At 36.6% G+C, this 22339-nt stretch overlaps 1 protein-coding gene across 1 annotated transcript in view; it reads left to right on the top strand.

The window, feature by feature from the left end:
- The window catches only part of cdh12b (cadherin 12b), a 155081-nt gene that overhangs the window by 70691 nt on the left and 62051 nt on the right, over window positions 1–22339 (top strand). Inside the window, exons 2-3 of the mRNA XM_039665301.2 lie at window positions 397–819; window positions 20175–20469. Of these exons, the coding sequence (XP_039521235.2) occupies window positions 586–819; window positions 20175–20469 (529 nt within the window). The 5' untranslated portion in view covers window positions 397–585. The remainder of the gene's footprint in view (window positions 1–396; window positions 820–20174; window positions 20470–22339) is intronic.

The following is a 22339-nucleotide window of genomic DNA, read 5'->3' on the forward strand; positions in this document are numbered from 1 at the left end:
TTTTAAATCCAAGGAAAAAACTTTATCGTTTTCTTCTCAAGGCACAAAAAAAGAAGTGGCCTGCATGTATATCCACTATGACAGCTATTCGCTATGCAATTCCAGATCTCTCTAAGAATGGAGATGCTGTGAATGTATGGCAGTATTAATAGAAAGACAGCATCCCACAGCAGCAATAGAGACTCTGAGAGGATACATTAAGCATTTATGTCCCCATGCTTTCACTGTGCTTTCATCTTTTCAGATGCCAAACAGGGGTCAAAACAGGGTCACTGGTTTCTCTAGATGACTAGATATTCCACAAAATGTTTATTGTAGGTTTTCCGCATTAAAAAACAAACTAAATTTTCTGCATAGCAACAAAACTGATTTCTCTTCTTTTTTTTTCAATTGCAGGTGATGAATTTATTACCTGGGTGACTTGAGTCAAATTTCCAGCGAGGGGAGTGGAAGAGCACCGGGCCCCTGACCTCCTCTCTACTGGATTCACGCTCCAGCTTGTCAGCCTCGGAGCCCTGGATCTCTTGTCTCTCGCCTTTTTCCTCTGGACCTTGACCTGGGAACAGCGCCATAACAGTCCGCCCAATGCTGAGGAGGAACTGCCTGCTGCTGTTCCTGTGCTTCCTCTTTGAGCAGAGCTCCTGCGCTCCCTTCCAAAGCAGGCCAGGGCAAGAGTGGTCCCACAGCCAGACGGGGCCATCGGCGGCAGGAACGCATGGAGGTTCCAGAGGATTCCAGAGGGTCAAGAGGGGCTGGGTGTGGAACCAGTTCTTCGTGCTTGAGGAGTACATGGGCTCGGACCCACAGTACGTTGGAAAGGTAAGAAAAAATGCTTTGATCAAGGATGACTGCATTTCAACTGCAACTTAATAACCGTAACAGCTTTCAGAAGTCATCCTGAGCCAAAGCCCAGTCCCCTCTGCCATGGGAGCTGTCTGCCTTTCCTTTAATTTGTTTAATCCAAACCCACAGCTCATATCCGTTTGCCTAAATTAATTAACATATTCTGTCCCATATTAAAGGAACTCAGAGACTCAATGTTTTAACGTTGCTTAAAGGGATACTCCACTTTTTTTTTGGAAATAGGCTCATTTTACAACTCCCTCAGAGTTAAACAGTTGGGTTTCAACATTTCCGAATCCATTCAGCCGATTTTCTGATATTTAGAAGAATATCAGTAGCCAGACACTTTCTGGTCTCATTGACTTCCATAGTATATATATATTTTTTCCTACTATGGAAGTCAATGAGATCAGAAACTGTCTGGTTACTGATATTCTTCTAAATATCAGAAAATCGTCTGAATGCATTTGAAAACGGTAAAACTTTTTAACTCTGGGTGAGTTGTAAAATGAGCCTATTTCCAAAAAAAAAAAAAAAAAAAAAAAGGGTGGTGGGTTGTTTTAACCCAAAATTTGGTAAAATAAGGACAAACCCAAATGTTGGGTTAAAAATGTTAGTTAAAATTTTAACCCAACTTCAACTTTCACTTTCAACTATACATTTTTTAATTACATTTTTAAACCAATATTTGGGTTTGTCCATTTTTGACCCAAATTTGGGTTTGTATCACGACTTACCAAGATAGTTAAGCAAGAAAACATAAATAGTGACAGCTTACCCATTGTACGTAATATCAAAAACTCACTGATTTGAGATCTAAGACAAATCCTCTTGAGTAAGAACAGTCAAACATAATCAACAAATGGGTTTCATTCACTAATCATGTAGAAACATAACATATACATTTTGTGGGGTCCTTGTGTTTTCTTTGAACTGTTAAGCAAATATAATTCACTCTGTAGATTCTGTTTTTGTTTGTTACTCCAAAAAAGCACTCAGTATATAAATAGTTGCATGATCAAATTTTAAAATCGTCATGTGTTTATGGAAAATACAGCAGCGCATATTAGAAGCGATGGAATCCAGACACAAGGCAATAGAGACAGTGTTACTTTGCCATTAATTTTAATAATAATGCCGCTGACAGGTCACATAATGTAATTTTTCTGTTGTATTGCATGAACATAAATCTGTCATCAGGTAAAAATTGGTTTTTAGCATGACGCACACATTTTGGTGGAAGACATGTGCACACTGACAATCACAAACCATTCATATTCATTGGTGCATTTCCGAGCATGCAACACAACTTGAAGCTGAAATCTAATTTTCATGCAGAAAAGTGCCTTAGTCTTCCACAGAACATCGCCTTAGCAGATTGTAACCCGACCTGATCTTTCCACACACTTATCAAGTAAAATGAGACATTTCAGTATGAATATTATTTCACATTAGCAAGGCTCATCGCTGATGGGTCTTGCCACTGTGTCACTGTCACCGCCTTTTTTCAACCACTCTACATGCTCTACAAGAGACTAAACAAATCTCCTAAAGTGAAGTTCCTTCTTAGTAGTGATTAGGGCTTCATTTTGGGCCAAATTCATCTTAAAACAGATGGCTTCGTCCCCTGACATGTGGTGCATGATTTGAACACCTCACTTTATTTAACATTTAAAGAGGATTTTCCCTCTAAGGAAGTATGAACAAGTGCCCTCCACACTTTACCCAGTTTAATGGAACAAATCACCTGATACATCCTATATGTCACTGGAAGTGGAAGGAAATGACATTATATTTAGCATTTGCTTAACTATTTATGTCAAACTACGGTCAGGTTTCCTAGCACAGGAGTTCATTCAATAGTGGTTTCATTATCAGGCAGGTAAATGTGAATTTACCAAGAGAACTAGGAGAAACAAAGACAAAAAAATTACAGTGATGCTCAAGGCTACAACATATCAGCAAACATGACTTGCGGCACAGATGAATACTTCGCCACCTTTAGCGGGGTCTGCTTTGCATACTCTTCAGAGCGGTTTGCGTAAGACGTCTTAATCAGGACAATGAGCCAAAATACCAGCAAAACTGATTAGCATAATAAAACAATAAATAAATAAACACGGTAATGTCACAACGCATATTCAATGAGTTCCAAGAGCGTAACTGATCATGGCTGGGGGTTTAGAGGTAGGAGGAAATGCAAGGAAGCTTCTCTTTTGGCTTGTTTTGTTTTCCTTTGAACCAGGGACTGGCTTTTGTCTATTTTGAATTAATAAATACACAACTCTCCTAACATTTGTTTACTGCTGTGTGACAGAAAGATGGCTGTGTGCTATAGTGTCTAAGGAATGAACATAATGAAAAAGGAGCGGAAAGAACAATGCTTGTGTTTCATTTTGGCATCTTAGTCGGGCATAAATTCCACTTGGGACTTTGTATTGTTTCTCTGCCATGTCCATTTGCTTTATCTATTGACATGCAAACTGCTTTTTGTTTGTGTATGGGTTGGTATTTCTGATAAACCGTGAAGAGTGAGGCCTGTCATTACCGGTTACATTTGCTTTAAGAGACAACACATATATTTACCTTATGAATACATTTATTTTTATTTCTGCTACTTTTATTTAACCGTTTATACAATCAGAACACCCTTAGCAACCACATAGATACAAATTACAAACCAATATGAGCACTGTAGCAACCGCATAGCAACGCAGTTGCAATGCAATGAGTCGTTGCGAGATGCTTTGATCTTGTTGCCACATGGTCACATGGTTCATGGAGCTCTCAATAGTGTCAATCTCTTTGAAAGTGTTTAAGCAGGATAGACTTCAATATTATTTGAAGCAATTCCTGGTACCTGCCGCCTCAGACCAGAGCCAATTGTGATTTTGTATTATTACAATAATAACAATTTGTAGAATTAATATTTTCTCATTTTAGATTTTGTTTTATTTTATCTTATTATTTTAGTGGGTTGAATGAGTAAAGCTGTTATATATATTATATTACAGCTATATATATATATATATATATATATCCAGTGAGGCGCTAGATCATTTCTTGAATATGCAGTCTTCATAAACTCATTCGACCTCATAAAAGCAGATATCGAAAAGACTAAAATCGTTGAAATATGACAACTAGAATTTGGTTATGGTATCTATTGAAGTATTGCTCACATAATTTAACTTCAATTATATTCTAACTATATAACACTACTGGCTTGAAGTGAACTAAGGCTGTGTGTCCACCAAAGTGTTTTTAGCCTACTGAAAACACTAGATGCTGTGCTGAAGACACTGTGCTTTGGGCGCTTGAGAGCTTTTTGGCAGTGCAGTGTTTTTTTTTGTTTTTTTTTTTTCCCCGTTGAGACGTTTTGTTGCTATTACAGTTTACTTGTAACTGATTTCGCAGATAATTTGTTTCATACTCAATTTTTTTTTTTTTTTCACCCATTTTGTTCGGTTAGCTCTGCTGGTTGATGTCGTTGCACAGAAAGAATGTTGTGACAGTTGGTCAGTGTGGTATTAGCCCCGCCCCTCCTCCACTATGATTGGACGGCTGGGTAAAGAGTGACAGTGATGAGCGCCGCGTTTTATCCAAAGTTGTACATTTTTCAACTCTCAGCGAGCAGTGTTTCAGCGTGAAAAAAAAAACGCTCAGCGCCGCGTTATGCTCATGCTGCTTAAAAAAACGCGGCACTCCCATTGAAACAATTAAAAACATACGCCAGGCGCGTGGAAAAAACACTTTAGTGGACACACAGCCTAATGTGTTAAAATGTCTTTAATGGCTTACTTGCACGTCTGCTTGAGAAACACTGAAATAAATGGGTTTCGATGCAGGAACTTTAGTGTTTGGAACAATTTCTCGGTTCCGTTGGAAGTCTGTGGGATTGTCTTAAGTTCAATAAGTACATCAGCAACAGCGTAACGACACACCAACAGTCAAATAAGAACACCTCAGCAAGCGCATAGCAATGCACTACCAAAAAAAAAAGAACATTACCCATTACATTCAAGCATCGTGATAAAGAGCTCTGCTCCACTCACATTTTCCTTAAAAAACGAAAAAAATCTAATTGAATTATATTCTTAAATAACATGACCTGGGTCATTTATTTGAAGCAGAACTTTGAGAGATGTAACCTTTTAAAAATCTGCTTGCATTGTAATTTATGGAAATAATTCTATAAAGGTGAATACAAGACTTTACGCTCACAGACACTCACACTTTATCACTTTTAGGCCCAGTTTCACAAAAACGGCTTAGATTAAGCCATGTGAGTTTAACATTTTATCCATTATAACGCATTTACCTCATGACAGGGACACAGAAATGTACTGCATTACAGTAATAAGTTAACCAACCCCGTTGTTTAAGCGTTAGACATGGAATTTTGGCAGTGGAGAACTAATAGATATCTCGTTTTATGAGATAACATTTTTGCAAGCATAAAATATTCATCCCAAGCAGAAGAGTTGATGGATTGACACATAATATGCAACAGCAGGCAGATGTATTTTATTTATTTATTTATTTTTGTATGCATTTATGCAAAAGCTGTGGGCATGAGAGTATCACAGCCTCCAGATACAGGAGAAACTCTATACCACATCAGCATTTTATCGTTTATTACAGATGAATGAAAGCCTCATTGAGCCTTTGGGAATACAACAACAAAGCCTCAATTCTGCAATTAAATAATGCACTACCGTCCCGGGTGTTGAGCGATGCCTGAAAAACGACAGTCATTCTGCTCACTATAAATCAGGTTCTCTTTCTCCTCCTCTCCCTGTCCTGCTTTAGCCTTTCAATCACCATTAAACCCTCCTCTCTCTGTCACTTATGACCACCCACAATTCACCTCTTTCTTAAATCATCTGAGCTAATAACATAATAAAGACTGTACATAATCTTAAAGACACAGGTCGGCAGGTTTAAGCAACTTTATGATGTAACATTATTTATGACATCATTATCCAAAGTGAAATCAGTCAGTCTGATAGCAGTCATTTTAAAAGGCGAATGAACCAATATACAAAAGTAATTTGATCCGATGTGTATCTGTGTGCCGTTTTATGTTTCAAGTCAACATGAAATCAAAATTGAACCCATTTACTTTCTTAATGCACGTTCCTAGTCTTCTTGTGCACGATTCATTGAGACACGTTATTCCAAAGGGGGAAAAAAAAGTTTTTGTAATGTTGCATCAAAACATAATAACTTTATCTGCCTCTAAATTAACTTTTATTTTCAGCTATGATGAATCCCTATAAATTTTCTTTACAACCTTCTCTATTCTGTGGGCAATTTTGAATACTATTGTTTTATTTTTATCAAACACACTCATTAAACGGAAGTGAAATGAAATGAAAATCTAGCCTAAAACATTCTTGAGTAGATATAAATAGATATGTTCAAATTACCGGATTTAATTGTACCTATTTAAAAGTAAAAACCTTATACTTGTCTTAGCTTTTGAAATTGACGGCAAGAAGAGTAAGTAGAGAATGCCTTTACTCTATGTCAAAATATAATTAGTTTATAATGAAGAAATGAATAAGAAAGTATACCATCATAAATGCATTCGAAAGGTAAGAATTAGTATTTAGTATTTAATCAGAACATGTATTTAGTACTCAATATTACTTGAGAAAAAAAAATACAGAATCCCTCAAATAACACTACATTATTTGCACACATTTTTTTTTTTTTTTTTTTTTTGTGGGGGTGTTTTCCAGTTAACTGACCTTTAATTAACAAACTTTGTAAAGTAATCATCCTTTACGCATGGATTTACAGGGCAATATAGATATTTATTTGCAAATACACTCCTGTAAATTCAGTTTCACTCACAGTTTGCGGATGCAAAACGGCTGCAAAAGGCATTTCAGATTGACTAGAGCAGAGGGAGCTTCTCAAAAAGTTAAGCTGGATCACATTCACCTCATATCTGAGGATTTCAATCCCAGATGAGCACAAACGAATCATCAGGAGTCCCAAGCGGATCAAGGGTTTATACTGTGTTTACAAAGGCACAACCGAATGGGCTTTTTCTGTGTGTGTGTGTGTCCATCCCGCGGCAAGCTTTGAGGAGAAAGGCGCAGGAAACTGTATGTGCAGGGAACACAGAAGAGAATCATTCCCCTAACAAAGAAAGAAAGATTCAAGGAGATGCACACCACGTTGTCTGGGAAAATTTGAGATAGGTATTTACAGACCCAATCCAAAAATGGCAGCTGGGTGGGATGTTCCAGATCTTTTGAAACCTGCACTGACATCATCTTTCACTCATTTTCAGCCTTTCTTAACACATTCTGTTCATCAACTGCGATCAAACAGCCTTTTCAAACCATGTAGCTTCTCCTTTGCTGCCTCTTGTGCTCTTTTTGTAAAAAACTTAACACTTAAAAAGACCAAATCATTTTTTTTGCCTAGTTTTTTTTTTCTTTTGTTAAATCAACCATGACACTGTGTATTATGTAATGTGTAATATGTAAAACCATAAAATTTAAAAGGTTGTCCTTTCTTTGTCATGCAAATAGTGGGTGAATCAATGTTTAAAAATAGTTAATTCAACTTGTCCGCTGCATTGCAAGTCTTCTAAAGACATGCAACAGCCTTGTATAATGAACAGGCTGAAATTGAGGTTTCAGCATATAGATTTGCTGCCGAAAATCATTTAGAAAAACGTCCGAAAAATACTTTCCTCAGAAAGGTCTCTCATTCACTATAATGCATTTTGTGAAAAGGCCATCAATTTTACAGCTTGTTTACGTGAGATCTTTCTGGCTAACAGGTTGACACTTACTCACTTCCATCGTGTTATTGACACCCACGTCCTCCTCATCTCTCCCTATCACCTTCTTAGATTAATTCCCAGAAATATGACTGCAATCTTGTCTGTCTGAGACAACCTATCATTAGCTCTCATATCATGTCAACATAACTTATGAAGACATGGATCTGTGCATGGGAGTCAAAAGGGCTATTTACCAATTTAGAATGCAACAAAAACACAAAGCATTTTTACAGATAAGCATGGATGGATGTACACAGCTTGATACAACTTTAACATAAAAATTAAATCCCAAAATTGAGCCTATGCACTTTTCTTATTTCACACGTAAGGTGTTTTGCATAAATTAATCGGTGCACATAATTACAAAGAAAATTGTATGTTAATAATTATACTTTCCTAGGCTAAGCTGGGCTAAGCTTATAATATTTTACGTGCAGCCTTCCTTAAGTACACTCTACGCTATCTCACGACCAATTCGTACGAATTCGACGAATGATTAAAAAGTGTCTAATTCGTACTGATTCGTACGACCTCACTCGTACGAATTTGTACGATTTGTCTAAACCCACGTGATGGTTAGGTTTAGGGGCGGGGTAAGGGGTAGGTCATTCGTATGAATTCATACGAATTGGCCAATTCGTAAAATATGTACGATTTAGCAAAATCGTACTAATTCGTACGAGTGAGGTCGTATGAATTGTTACGAATTAGCCACTTTTTAATCATTCGTCGAATTCGTACGAATTGGTCGTGAGATCGGGTTGGTACACTCTAAACGATGCTGGGTTGTTTTAACCCAAATTTGGGTCAAATATGGACAAACCCAAATGTTGGGTTAAAAATGTAATTTAAAAATTTAACCCAACTTCTACTTTCACTTTTAATTGTACATTTTTTAATTACATTTTTAAACCAACATTTGGGTTTGTCCATATTTGACCCAAATTTGGGTTGAAACAACCCAGTATTTTTTTTCTTTTTGAGTGTATAAGTGATTTAATGCTGGTTAACATTGATGTAATTTACTGATTTTTATATATAGGATTTTATTATAGGATTTACTTTAAAACAACTTTCACTCACAAATTGCTAGAAAAACAAATATTTCAAGTAATAGAATATTGAATGAAGTCAATCAAAGGTATAAAATAACAATGAATTCAACAACTGGAATAGGTTAAGATGGTGTTCTGAACTTGAACTTGACCATGACACAGTCTAAAAACCTCATCCAAAATTGAGTGTCTGTACTGTTTCAGACTCAATCTAGTATGAAACACTTTTCACAATCCAATCAATTCCCACTGGATAAAATCTAGTACTGCCCTACTTTTGTTTTGCCTCATTGAATATTTATTTTTCGTTCAGAAATGTCCCGTTAAATGGGTTAGGAAAGGTTGTTTCATGTTGACTTTGAAATGAAAGAGAATAAGCTCCATATGCAAAATTTACAATGATATCCAAGATCATCCATCCCTTCAATTTAAAACCGTTCATAAGTTACATGGTTAAACCGGGGCTTTAAATGTCTAATACACACATAAATGCACAGTAGCTGGAGCGAGAACACTGAGCTCCATAATACAATCACAGGCTGCTCTCTCCAGTAATCAGCGTCAAATGACCAGACTGAATCTCTCCAGTGACCTGTACACTAATCAAGGTTACCATGTACATAGACCCAGCTAGACACACTGCAATTATCCATTCGCTCTCTTCACCAAGCATGTCTAACGCATTATCAGAGGTTTTGAGTGCCATTGCCATGGATCACTTAACTGGGTTATTTATGGTTAAGCACACTATCTATTAAATTGCTAGCCTGGTCAAACCCATCTACAGAGTGTTGTTTGGTCATTTACAGAGGGCGTCACCAACGGACGTCGCGTACAGACCTAAAACCAATAAGAGCAATGAAGGAAATGACGTATGCAGAGCGTCAGGGAAACATATCCGAGTGTTGTTCTTTTCTCGGTTTTTAACAAAAAAGGAACCGTTCAAATCGCTTAAAACAGACGCGACAGCTGATTCGAACGAGTGATGTTCGGCTGCATCCATCTTTGTAATGTAGGCTACAAAATCTGCTTCAAAATCCCAGCGCTGTCGCCGTCATGTACAGTAAATCCTGCCCCAACATTTCTGATTGGTGTCGCGATTTCGAAGGATTGGAAATGGGCTTGAATGAGCTCTTTGCCAGACTAAATTTCAGAGAAAATTTAAATTTGATGGAAGTTATCTGGTTTTCCCAGGCTAGTAAATTGCAAAAAGCAAAATGACTGAGAAAAATGAGAATTAGTCCTCGATGCTATACTGTAGATGCTGTGATCCCAAAAAACTGGCATGAATTTAATCTCAAACAGATTTATTATTAATCCTTCATGCACGGCATCATTTAATAACATGTTTGAACATCAAATTTAAGACAATACGTTTAACGATGCATCATACTGGTAGTGGTAATTAAGCAGCGAGTTACGTCGTTGGACGGGACACTGACCCCTGGATTTCAAGAAAGTTCAACACTCTTACTTAAGTAATAAAAACCAAAAAATGAAACAAATATGATGTTTATCTAAAGTAACTTTTGCTTGCTAGTATGGTTGAATTGGATCAACGAAGGTCAGAAGCAAAGAAACTGGTACATAAATTGAGATTAAATACATAAAGTAGGCTATTTAACACATTTAATTATTCCAGGTTTGCATAATATTCTGAGTTTGCATATGTTTGTATTCATTGTATATTCACTTTCACTGCTGATAAACGATTGCTTTTTGACCCTGAGTCCAAATGAATGCAATGACATGGATTCGGGAGAGAAAATTCCAGAATCCTTACTCTGGTGCCCGAAATACAACAGCATGCTTGAGCACTAAAGTAGTACTTGACCTTGCTGGGATCAGAAGTGCTTCTTCTGCACCAAATGTGTTCCAAGCCATATTGAGCCTCTTCTGAATTCCTCATCTAGGGTTGACCTTGTAAACTGACAACAACTTGTAGCAGATAATAATGGATTGTGTGCTGGAGAGCTTATCTTAAACAGGCCAATCTTTACCTGTGTGTGTCTCACGACATAGCTTGGCTAAAAGAGAGGTCTGCTTTAATGTGTGCATTTAATGAGACTCAATCATGATTTGAAATGTGCACCTGATAAGACTGTTTACAGACCCATAGGGCCCTATCATACAGCGACACAAGTGTTTTTATTTTATTTTTTATTTTTTTTCTAGTTTCAGCCCGATGCAGTTATCATGTTCACGTATTTATATATACTTTATACACTCACCTAAAGGATAATTATGAACACCATACTAATACTGTGTTTGACCCACTTTCACCTTCAGAACTGCCTTAATTCTACGTGGCATTGATTCAACAAGGTGCTGAAATCTTTAGAAAGGTTAGCCCATATTGATAGGATAGCATCTTGCAGTTGATGAGATTTGTGGGATGCACATCGAGGGCACAAAGCGCCCATTCCACCACATCCCAATTAGCCATTTTAGTACAGTTTAGTACAGTGAACACATTGTCAAGTTCAAGAAACCAGTTTGAAATGATTCGAGCTTTGTGACATGGTGCATTATCCTGCTGGAAGTAGCCATCAGAGGATGGGTACATGCATGGTGGCCATAAAGGGATGGACATGGTCATAAACAATGCTCAGGTAGGCCGTGGCATTTAAACAATGCCAAATTGGCACGAATTGGCTTAAAGTGTGCCAAGAAAACATCCCCCACACCATTACACCACCACCACCAGCCTGCACAGTGGTAACAAGGCATGATGGATCCACGTTCTCATTCTGTTTACGCCAAATTCTGACTCTACCATCTGAATGTCTCAACAGAAATCGAGACTCATCAGACCAGGCAACATTTTTCCAGTCTTTAACTCTCCAATTTTGGTGATCTCTTGCAAATTGTAGCCTCTTTTTCCTATTTGTAGTGGAGATGAGTGGTACCCGATGGGGTCTTCTGCTGTTGTTGCCCTTCCGCCTCAAGGTTGTGAGTGTTGTTTGTTCAGTTTGGAGTTCAGGAGATTGTCTTGACCAGGACCACACCCCTAAATGCATTGAAGCAACTCCCATTTGATTGGTTGATTAGATAATTGCATTAATGAGAAATTGAACAGATTTGCAGCAAATATTGGACATTTACAGGAAGTTTAAGTTTACTTTTTTTCTTTTCTTTTTTCTTAACGGCAGCAATCGAAAAGTATTTATATATTTCTGGTCAGACTCATGGTTTACTGGCAGCGGACAAATAATCTTCTAAATTGCCTATTCTTCCTTTGAAAACTTCTATTCACCCATCGATACAGTGCAGTCCTCAGAATATACAAGAGAAAAAAAATAACCTTCAAACTTCAGTGCCTTTTTTCATTGTTGTAAAGCCACTGGTCAAAATTTGCCGTCTTGCTGTTTCGATTACAATTGTGCAATTTTATATAAAACTTTTTTTTTTATTTAATTGCTGTGAACAAGACAGCCTCCTCATGCCTGTGTGCAGCATGGTGCACTATAATAAACACTGTGCAATCAGTACTACGGTGAATCAAGTTTAAAGGTTACTGCATCCAAACTCTTGATTACATTTGAAAAGACCATGATCCAAAATGGCCATGAAATGCATTCTGGAACCCGAGCAGTGCAATAACGCAACACCTCAAAAACAATCACGCTGCGGTAATCTCACCCCTCCCAAAGCTCACGCCGTTTGGCTCACAAAAACCTGATGCCAAACTAATTCTGCAGATGTGAAGTCATTTGTTCGGATAACTCTGCCCCAAATTATGCAAGTGAAACCCAATGCAGCAGCCCATCCCGTATGCCACAGATGACGAATGCGCTGGCACAGATATGTTAAAGGAATAGTGGAATAATGATGTCATTTATCTGCACTGCCAATATAATACACGCATTCTTCTAATCCAACTTTTATAATAATGAGATTTCTGCTTGAATTGCACTGCACACCTACTTCAAAAACCTCTAATGTTCCTAGCAGTATCTCTCGCTCATTGCATGAATTCAGAGTGAGCCGATATTACTGACTTGAAAGTTGAAATTGCTTTTTAACACTTTTCCTTCAACTTATTCATATAGCTTATTAATTTTTTGAACTATGATCCCCATTACAGGCCTAATTCAGCTATAGCCGAGGAAATATGATGCGTTCGTCTGTCATGTACAGAAGCATTAAAGCTTGGCAATCTTGCATCAGTTAATTAATTGAAAGCTAGTTTTACTTTTTATACATTGCACATGGTTTAACTGCTAAATATCACACTCATCAGTATAACAATTATAACGATGTGTTTGTGTCATACAATAAGTGCATTAATATTGCGCAGTATTATTACAATTTAAATGAACTGTTTTTATATTTGAATATATTTGAAAGCGCCATCTTCTGGTCAGATGCAGGATTTCATTTGGTGTGTGACTCTCACAGTGCATTGTGGGTGTTCTCTAGCCTTTCAGTGTACATTGGTTGTACACTCGTTATTGTGGTGCTTGCTGGGACTGAATGAGTCCACACGATATCATCTACTATGGTTTCGGACACCACTGATGCTGTTACCTCAAATACTGCACTCTTTAGGGGGGATTTCAGACACAGGCTTTCTTTCTTTTCTACAAAAAACTTTTGTCCTCTAATCAAAGCACATCCAGAAGTTTGAAAAGCTAATACTGTCAGATATAATTTGTCCTTTGAGCCTGATGGTCTTTGATTGTTTGTTTATACGCAGCTTTTCCACTTTTCTTTTGTTCCAGTTGTTGTGTGAGTGTGTTGCTGCGGTTTTGATGTGGAAGTACTATAGTATTCCTTAATTGCTTGTGATTAGATCAGCTGTTTATCCACCTGAGACAGTCTCCATCTGCTGAGGCTGATGTGTTTGTTTCATAACACACACACACACACACACACACACACACGTCAGTATTCCAACTTCTGACAAAAAATAATAATAAAAGCATTAAAAAACTGTGCTGTTTCTCGTAAAATCAAACAGCGAACTGTATGACAAACTACAGGAGTGTGAGACAGATTTCACAGTTTACAATGAGTCTGCACCCCAGAGCAACAGAAATGAAAACAAACACAGGCACTCTTCCGTTCTCTTACTTTTATCAACACTACAGACTCGACATTAATACACATTCTGATCTCAGCACAACCATTTATGAACATTCCTAAGCCTGAAGTGCCAGATGATATTTGCAGTACCACAACTCGGTAAAGGCCCGTTCACACCAAGCATGAAAACTATAAAGATAATTCTAAAAATCGTTCTCCATATTAAAGAATAACCACTAGTTCACACTAGTGGTGGAAATTTTGATTCTTTTCAGAGACTCGTTCATTTTTAGTTCGTTCACCAAAATGATTCGTTCAGACTCGTTCACTGATTCATTCAGTTTTTTTTTTTTCCACATCAGCAGCAGGTGCGGCAAAATGTGTTAACAACGTATTTACTTGTTACAAAATAAAAACTGATTTGACTTTATTAAAAATTGTGCCCTAGGCTACTCATTAAATTTATAAAATAAGTCTAAATAAGCGATCCAAGTTTATCTTTTAAATTACACTCTTCCCAGACAGCAAACTGACATTGAATCAATGTGGAAAGACGTCTCTCATGACATTGAAACAACGTTGATTTTGCTCATCGAATTAACGTTGAACCAATGTCAGACGCGGCATTCTTCAAAGCTAAATGAAAATTGAAAATTGGTTTGCTTTCATAACGTTGAAACAACGTTGATTTCAAGTTGATTTTCCGTTAGTTTTGAAAGAAAGACGCGTCTGACGTTGGTTCAACGTTAATTCGATGAGCAAAACAATGTCAGATCAACATTGTTTCGATGTCATGTTTCCACGTTGATTCAATGTCAGTTTGCTATCTGGGTTTTCGGATGACCAAATCACAAGTGTTTTTTAATTTGTTTGCATACTAGGCAGGCTAGTTAACATTTTATTTGTTTGGTCAGAACGAGTTAAACAAGAAGTTATTTTCTGTATGTAAGTTATGAATTGGGCGTTCACAGTACGGATACCTGCGCTTTGCATTCACTTTCTGCTGATTGATGAACTAGATTGACAGAATGGCCGACCTGGTACACGAACTGGGTATAGCAACCAGTTCGTTCAATTCGTTCAATTCGTTCACGAACGGGAGATCTCTCTCTTGTTCAGACTCATTCAGCAGAGTAGATCCAACCAATTACATTTTATATTATATTTATTTTTTAAAGTATAAAACTGTTGAAACATAAAACAACAATAATAAAAATAAATAATACAAAATGCACACATAACAACACCAGTGCTAGTGGTGCCACTCATTTTGAAGTTAGCAGATTACCTGATGTAGTTTGTAGATTTTAGTAAAAAACGAAAATTTTAAGCTGTCTTTTATTAAATTAAACCATCAGCTTGCACTGTTAACTTCGTCGTCATTATTATCTTGACGTTCAAACAACTGGTTCTTTCATTCACGAACGAGATGTATGTAACAGTTCATTGGACTCGTTCAAACTCAAAGCAACTCAATAAAGGGCGTATTCGTTCACTAGATTCAACAAATCACATGCTCCGTCCTCGTATCATACTCGAAGGCTATTGGCTCGAGGTTTAGTCACTCTTTGTCTTTGACAGATGAAACGGGCCTCAGAGCTACACGGTTCATTGAGCTGCGCATGCGCGCAATAGCGGCGCGCAGTGGTAGAAGGGGGAATTTCAGTGAACGAGAAATATGAGTCAATGGATAACGTGAACGAGAATGATTCGTTCACCTAAAAGATTCGTTCAAAAAGAACGATTCGTTCACGAACGTAACATCACTAGTTCACACCACAGCTATAACGATAAAGATATGAGGAACGATATCGTTGGGATCACTTTCAGAACGTTTTTTTTCCAACTGTCCAACGATAAAACACTGACAACCAATCAGAATCCATTCTAATTTAAAGGTCTCGCGCATTTAAAATGGCAGATGACATTGCGGAGAAGTTAATCGTCAAGGTACAAAAACAAAAATCCTCCACTGTTTGACAAGTCAAACCCCCTTTTCAAGGATATGTTAAAAAAGATGGATATATGGAAAGCAGTCGATAAACGGTGAGAAGTATTCACAATGAGATATTATGTTAGCATAGTGTTACAAAATTACCTCAGGTAGGCTATCCAGCGCTAGTTGACATATTCTGCGTCCCTTAATCCAATACCTCAATTTAACAATCCCGTAATAACTATTATAAAGCATGCAATTACGAGTTTATTGAGGCAAAAGTCATAGTTAATAGTGAGACTTGGACCCTAAATTAAATCATGACTGAAATCTCTTGCGCTCACCAAAGCTACATAATTTGATCCAAAAAATACAGGATAAAATAGTAAATGTATTCCATTTTGAGATACTTTACGTAATTTATTCCTGTGATCAAATTTTCAGCATCAGTGTTCCAGTCATCAGTGTCACATGATCCTTTAGGAATCAATCTAAAATGCTGATTTGCTGTTCAAGGAACATTTGCCATTTAACATTCATAATTATATATTTTTAAAACATTGTTAATTATTCAGCACCACTATGGCTGCTGGAAATTCAGCATTGCTATCCCAGGAATAAATGCCAGGAATTTAAAATTTAATAAATATATATTTTTAAATAAATTATAAATTATAAATTATTTCAAATTTTAATAATACAATATTACATTGTTTTTTTTTTTCGTTTTTTTTTTTTTTTTTTTTTTTTTGCACATGCACACATCACATACTTGTACTATGATTTAAAAAAAATAAATAAATAAAAAACAAAATAATAAAAAACATATGATGTAAGATTTTGGTCACACATAATTGACATACTGGTATAACCACACACACAATCATTTATTTATCCTCTTGCACAGATGTCTGCTTTTTCACATGCATAAACACACACACACACATTTGATGCAAAGGGTTCCAGTGCTCATCTCCTCAGACTCCTTGTAGTCGTAACACGCTGGGGAATGTATTTATTTAAGTGAATTGGCTGAGTGTTTAGGCCCCGGTCTGACTTGTATTAGCATGCTGCGAGTGTGCAGGAACGCTGGTCCTCAAGGGGTTTCAGTATCCCGGTGTGTTAGAAATATCCAGTCATCGAGCTGACACTTCCTTTGCAAACCAAACATGCATTTAATTACTGGTCAGACACCATGTAGTGAACCGTATGTTCATGCCCACACTTAAACACAGAAACACACCTAATGTGGGGAGCTGAGCTTATCAACCACACATATTATTACTAACAACACACTAACAGATCAATGAGATCTGGTCAGGGCTTTGAAAACACTATAAATATAGTGCAAACACAGCTTATCCTCTCTGCAGAATTACAGCTTTAATAATTACTAGTTTTGTAACAACTAAAAAGGCTGCTGAAGAAGGAATTTTGACAGCGTGATTCATTCGCTTAGGGGATCTGAATGGTAATAGACCCTTTATTTATTCCTCTAGTATATTAGAACCCTATTGAATCTGCAAGCGGTAGAACAGTCCTCTAATTGTCCTGTGTGTGAGAGAAGGCAAGTATTGGACTGTTGCTCTCTCAGCACCTGTTAACTGTGACAGTAGCAAGACATCCATGCTTATCTTTACTGTATTCAGAAAACAGCATAATGGAGGTCTAAGCTTTTCTGAATGAAATGTCCAAAGATGTGTGACTGCAAGCCACAAATTTGCAGTTCAACTTGCCATTTGATGAAATAGAAATAAATAAATCACAAATCTTATATTTCAGCCTTATATTTTAATGTAAATCACAATCAAATATATATATATATATATATATATATAACATAAGTGTTCATTATATGCAATGAGTTGTTTATTTAAGAAATAATGTATGAAGACTTCAGATGCAAAAGCCTCTAAATGCCATTTGAAATTTTCTTCTTTAATGATGATTTTTATCAAACTTGTATATTTAAGTTCAGTAATTTCACTTAAATAACAATTAATAGGTAATTATCATTGCCATTTAAGTGAATTTACTGAACTTAAATATACAAGTTTGATAAAAATCATCATTAAAGAAGAAAATTTCAAATGGCATTTAGAGGCTTTTGCATCTGAACTCTTCGTATATTAATATTACTGTAAAGTGAATATTTACTCTTTAGCATTGTCAAAAAAGGAAAAAGAAAGTGAACGTTTGGTTCTGAATAGTATTTTTTTATCAGGCAAATTCAAAAGGTGTGTGAGTGAGAACACATCTAACAGGTAACAGACATCTTGCGCTGAACCTCTGCTTTCTATTTCTCCCCTGCTGCGTTTTCTGATTTGACTAGAAATTGCATGTAAATACATATTTCCTTTTTTTTTTTTGTGCTTGTCAGTTTCTGCTGAACGACTTCAACACATGACTGTGTAAAATAAGAGCAAGTGTTTCTCCTTAGAGCCTATTGAGTATCTGGAAAGACCAGTTAGTCTGAGAGAGAGAGAGGGGGGGAGGGAGGGGGGGGGGGGGTATATTCAATAATTCTGCATTAATATACACAAGGTTTCTTCCAAGACGTCTGGAGGACCCGTCTGCACATGAATCCTTTTTGTGTAATTGATTACTATTGTTATGCTAATTCTATTTTTAATTAGAATCACCTAACTTTCCCACTTGAAGTTATTACTGGAGTGATTGTTGATTTTTTGCTCTTTTGAAAATCTCTCTTTTCTTTTTTTCTTCCTCTATTCTCTTTCTTTTCATTCACATCTGAACATTCTGACATGCGACAATGAAGCGTTCTGATAATTAAGCTCTCTTTCTGGTGTACGATATTATGCAGATTGGGAAATACAAAAGCTTTTTAAAGTTTCAACAAATTCTGCACAATCTTTGATTGATGCTCCCTCAGATGGGAGACTTGCATATGATTCATGACACTGTACAGCATTGATATGATATAATTGTTGAACAATTGTGCTTTGACTGCATTCAAATGCAGTTTAGGGTTGAGCACTGTTCAGAGCTGAGGTGAAAATACCTTAATTCAAATTGGAATTTATGAGATTACAAATATTAATTAAAAACAGAATTCAATTCATATAACAACAGTAGCCTACAAATATATAGTATGTGTCAAAATAAAGAAAGAAATGTATATATTTTAAATTATACAAATAAAATTATAAATTGTATTTGTAATTCTAAAAAAAAAAAAAATTAAGGGACATTCAAATTCAAAATAAAAATATGTAAAATTTTAAAAAGGAGCCCATTCATACAATTTTAATTCAGCCAAAACATTGTGGACAGTCATAGATTGGATCTGAAAGAAATATTATCATAAAAACAGAATTTTTCCTCCATCATTCAACTTTAGAGACACATGTTCACCAAGAATGGCACAGCAACCCAGACAATATGAGTCTGTTCTAACATAAAGCTCGAGAGTAGGAAATCAGCAAAACATATGATAAAAAAAAGAAAAAAAAAAGTGAAAAACTGACTGAGAGACTACTGTGCAGATAGAATTAGGTCAGGTTCATCTACCTGCAGGCTAACCGAGCAAATCACATCCTCAGAGTTCAAATCAAAGGAAGTCTTTTCAGCGTGAAGTCAATGACGAAACAGCAAAGTTTTCTGTCAGGAATAATTACATTATAAACTTCCAGACCCGTATGCATAGTTTATACGAGCCCATTCTCATCCCAAAGCGCCATATAGGACGCTTTTGCAAAAGCGTAAATATCCAACGCACATGGCACCCTTTAACGTGAAATGGGACGCAGATATATTTGGGCAGAAGGTGCCCCCTAGTGGTCTAACCCTTACCCTACACCTTACCTAAACTTAACCCTAACCGAAGCGTCTCATTAGACGTTAAAGGGTGCCATGTGCGTTGGATATTTACGCTTTTGCAAAAGCGTCCTATATGGCGCTTTGGGATGAGAATGCGTTGTTTATACTGTATATAACACGCAGGTTATCCTTGTATGTGTAATCTCTCTTTATTTCACTTAATCTACAGTTGCAGAAGTAAATTTAGCATGCTTCAGTCAAGTGTTCTTCCACTAACAGATTAACCTACGACCAATTCAAATGAATTCGTACGAGTGACTAAAACGTGGCTAATTCGTACAAATTCATACGACCTCACTTGTACGATTTGTCTAAATCCAAGTGATGGGTAGGTAGGTGCGGGGTCAGGAGTAGGTCATCTGCATGAATTTATACGAATTTGTACGATTGAGGTCGTATGAATTCGTACGAATTAGCCACCTCGTAAAAATCGTACGAATTGCCGTGAGATCCGGTTGGAATAACATAAACTGTTCTATATTGGAAATGCGGCAATGCGCCTTCCCTTAACTTTTTATTTTAACCATATTATGCAACGTAATTAATATACCGGTAGTCAAATACACAGCTAAGGTCATTAAAACACTCTGTGTATTCCAGAGAGCCATATTATGTATATTGTATATCTTTACCACATTTTTGCCTCTCTTTCTGTCTCCCTTAGTTACACACTGACCTGGATAAAGGGGATAGCGGAGTGAAATACACTCTCTCAGGCGATGGGGCTGGAACCATCTTCACCATCGACCAGACCACCGGGGACATTCACGCTTTACGCAGTCTGGATCGGGAGGAGAAGCCTTACTACACGCTACGAGCTCAAGCGGTGGACATCGACACCAACCGTCCACTGGAACCAGAGTCGGAGTTTGTCATCAAGGTGCAGGACATCAACGACAATGAGCCAAAGTTCCTGGAAGGCCCCTACATGGCTAGTGTGCCTGAGATGTCACCTGTGGGTAAGAAACCCACTAAAATGCTTGGAATAGAGTCAATACAGCCGTAATTTTGCTATAGTTATATAGAAACTATAGTTTAAACATAAATGAAGGAAAAATCATGGCTGTACTGACTCTATTGAACACTCCTTGTATACAAGGTTCAATTCGCTAACATTAGTCAATGCGTTAGAAAGGCATGGACTAACAATGGGCAAAATTTTTTGCAGCATTTATTATTCTAGGATAATGTTCATTTATAAAGAAGAATATTATTACATTTTATACCTATTAATACATTAATATGAATTATGTTATATATGTTATATTATATATATATATATATATATATATATATATATATATATATATAAATTGTTGTTCACGCTACATAAGATTGTAGAAATGGTAATAGTTCCCATATAGTTTTTTTTTTTTTTTTTTTTTTTTTTTCCCAAAATTATATTTATATATATATATTTAACTATTTCTGCACAAAGGAACAATACACATTTGGAGCTAAAATAAAATAAAACAATCTTTGTCAGATTGCACTTGTTTGTTCACATTATGAACATTTGTCATTTCCTTAATTTATTTAGGATCTGAGGTGAATTATAAATTCAAATTTTCAATAAAGGTCACGCAAATATGATATTTAAAATCTCACATTATTTTATTTATTTATGTATTTATTTATGTATTTATTTATTTATTTATTTATTTATTTTTACATTAAATACAGCACATAATCAGTACCTGAGATTATCATTGCCATAATTTGCATGTTGTTGTTCCGGTCGCAGAAATGAATTGACATACAGTATGTATTGCTGTCGTGGCTGGTTAGGACAAACTCTCATATATTGTGTCGCGTCAACAAATGATGTAGCAAAACTAAACAACTAAATTAAAATGAAATGTTTTTTTATGCAATTTCAATGAATAAATTAATCTTAAAGGTTATATGATGGTCACAGTGTTACAAAATTGGCTTTTTTTTTTCAGGACAGTGGAACAATGCAAACAAATGTCAGAGCAGAAAGGAATGAATGAACGAACGAGCGAGTGTAATGTAATGTAACATATGTAATCCAAACAATGAAGCCTAAAAGCTACATGGCTGACTGCCACAGTATTACAGCGAGGGATGCTAGAGGTCATATATTACTCTTGTTATGAGTTTGCCAAATATTCATTGATGTGGCAGAGGGGATCTAATCCAGACATTACTGTGTGCCGTCAGATAATGAGAAGTGCATGGGCTCCAAATCCCCACCAAACTGGATTACACAGCCCTAGTAGGATTTCTCATCTCACAGAGACCTTGATTGTATTAGTGATTATTTCACCAAGGCATCTGCTCTGGGTGATGATGGCAGCAGGACCTTATTTTGTTACTGTCTCTGCTTCTCTAAAGAGGCTTGTCTCTTATACCGGCCAGAAGTTGTATTGATTTCCACACAGCCTAATCCAATCGCTGTAACTACTAGCAGATCAATGTAGCGCTATCCTCTTGCATTCATGGAACACATTGCAGAGCTTGTTAAAGTCATAATGGCCTCCATTATTTGGACAAATATTCTTAATCATGATGTCAAATATGATTGCAGACGATGCATCAATCCCTGAGGCCACGCTGGGGAGCTATGTAATATGACGCTACGTTCCCTGCAAACATGATGGTCGATGAAATGCTGGTTCCTTTGTGTTATATAACATTTAACAGGGTACTTCACTGATTTATAGGCTACAGAAGAGACGAAAGCTTGTTTGTTAACCAGTTTAGATGGAAACATCAAGGGCCCACCATTGTCGTTTGCACTCACTGAAACATTTAATCTCAAAACAATTTGTAATCAGACTTCAGCGATATTTGATCACAGAAATG

This window comes from Pimephales promelas, chromosome 17 (genome assembly GCF_988280905.1).
Source record: "Pimephales promelas chromosome 17, fPimPro1.hap1.1, whole genome shotgun sequence".
In the NCBI taxonomy this organism is placed as follows: domain Eukaryota; kingdom Metazoa; phylum Chordata; class Actinopteri; order Cypriniformes; family Leuciscidae; genus Pimephales; species Pimephales promelas.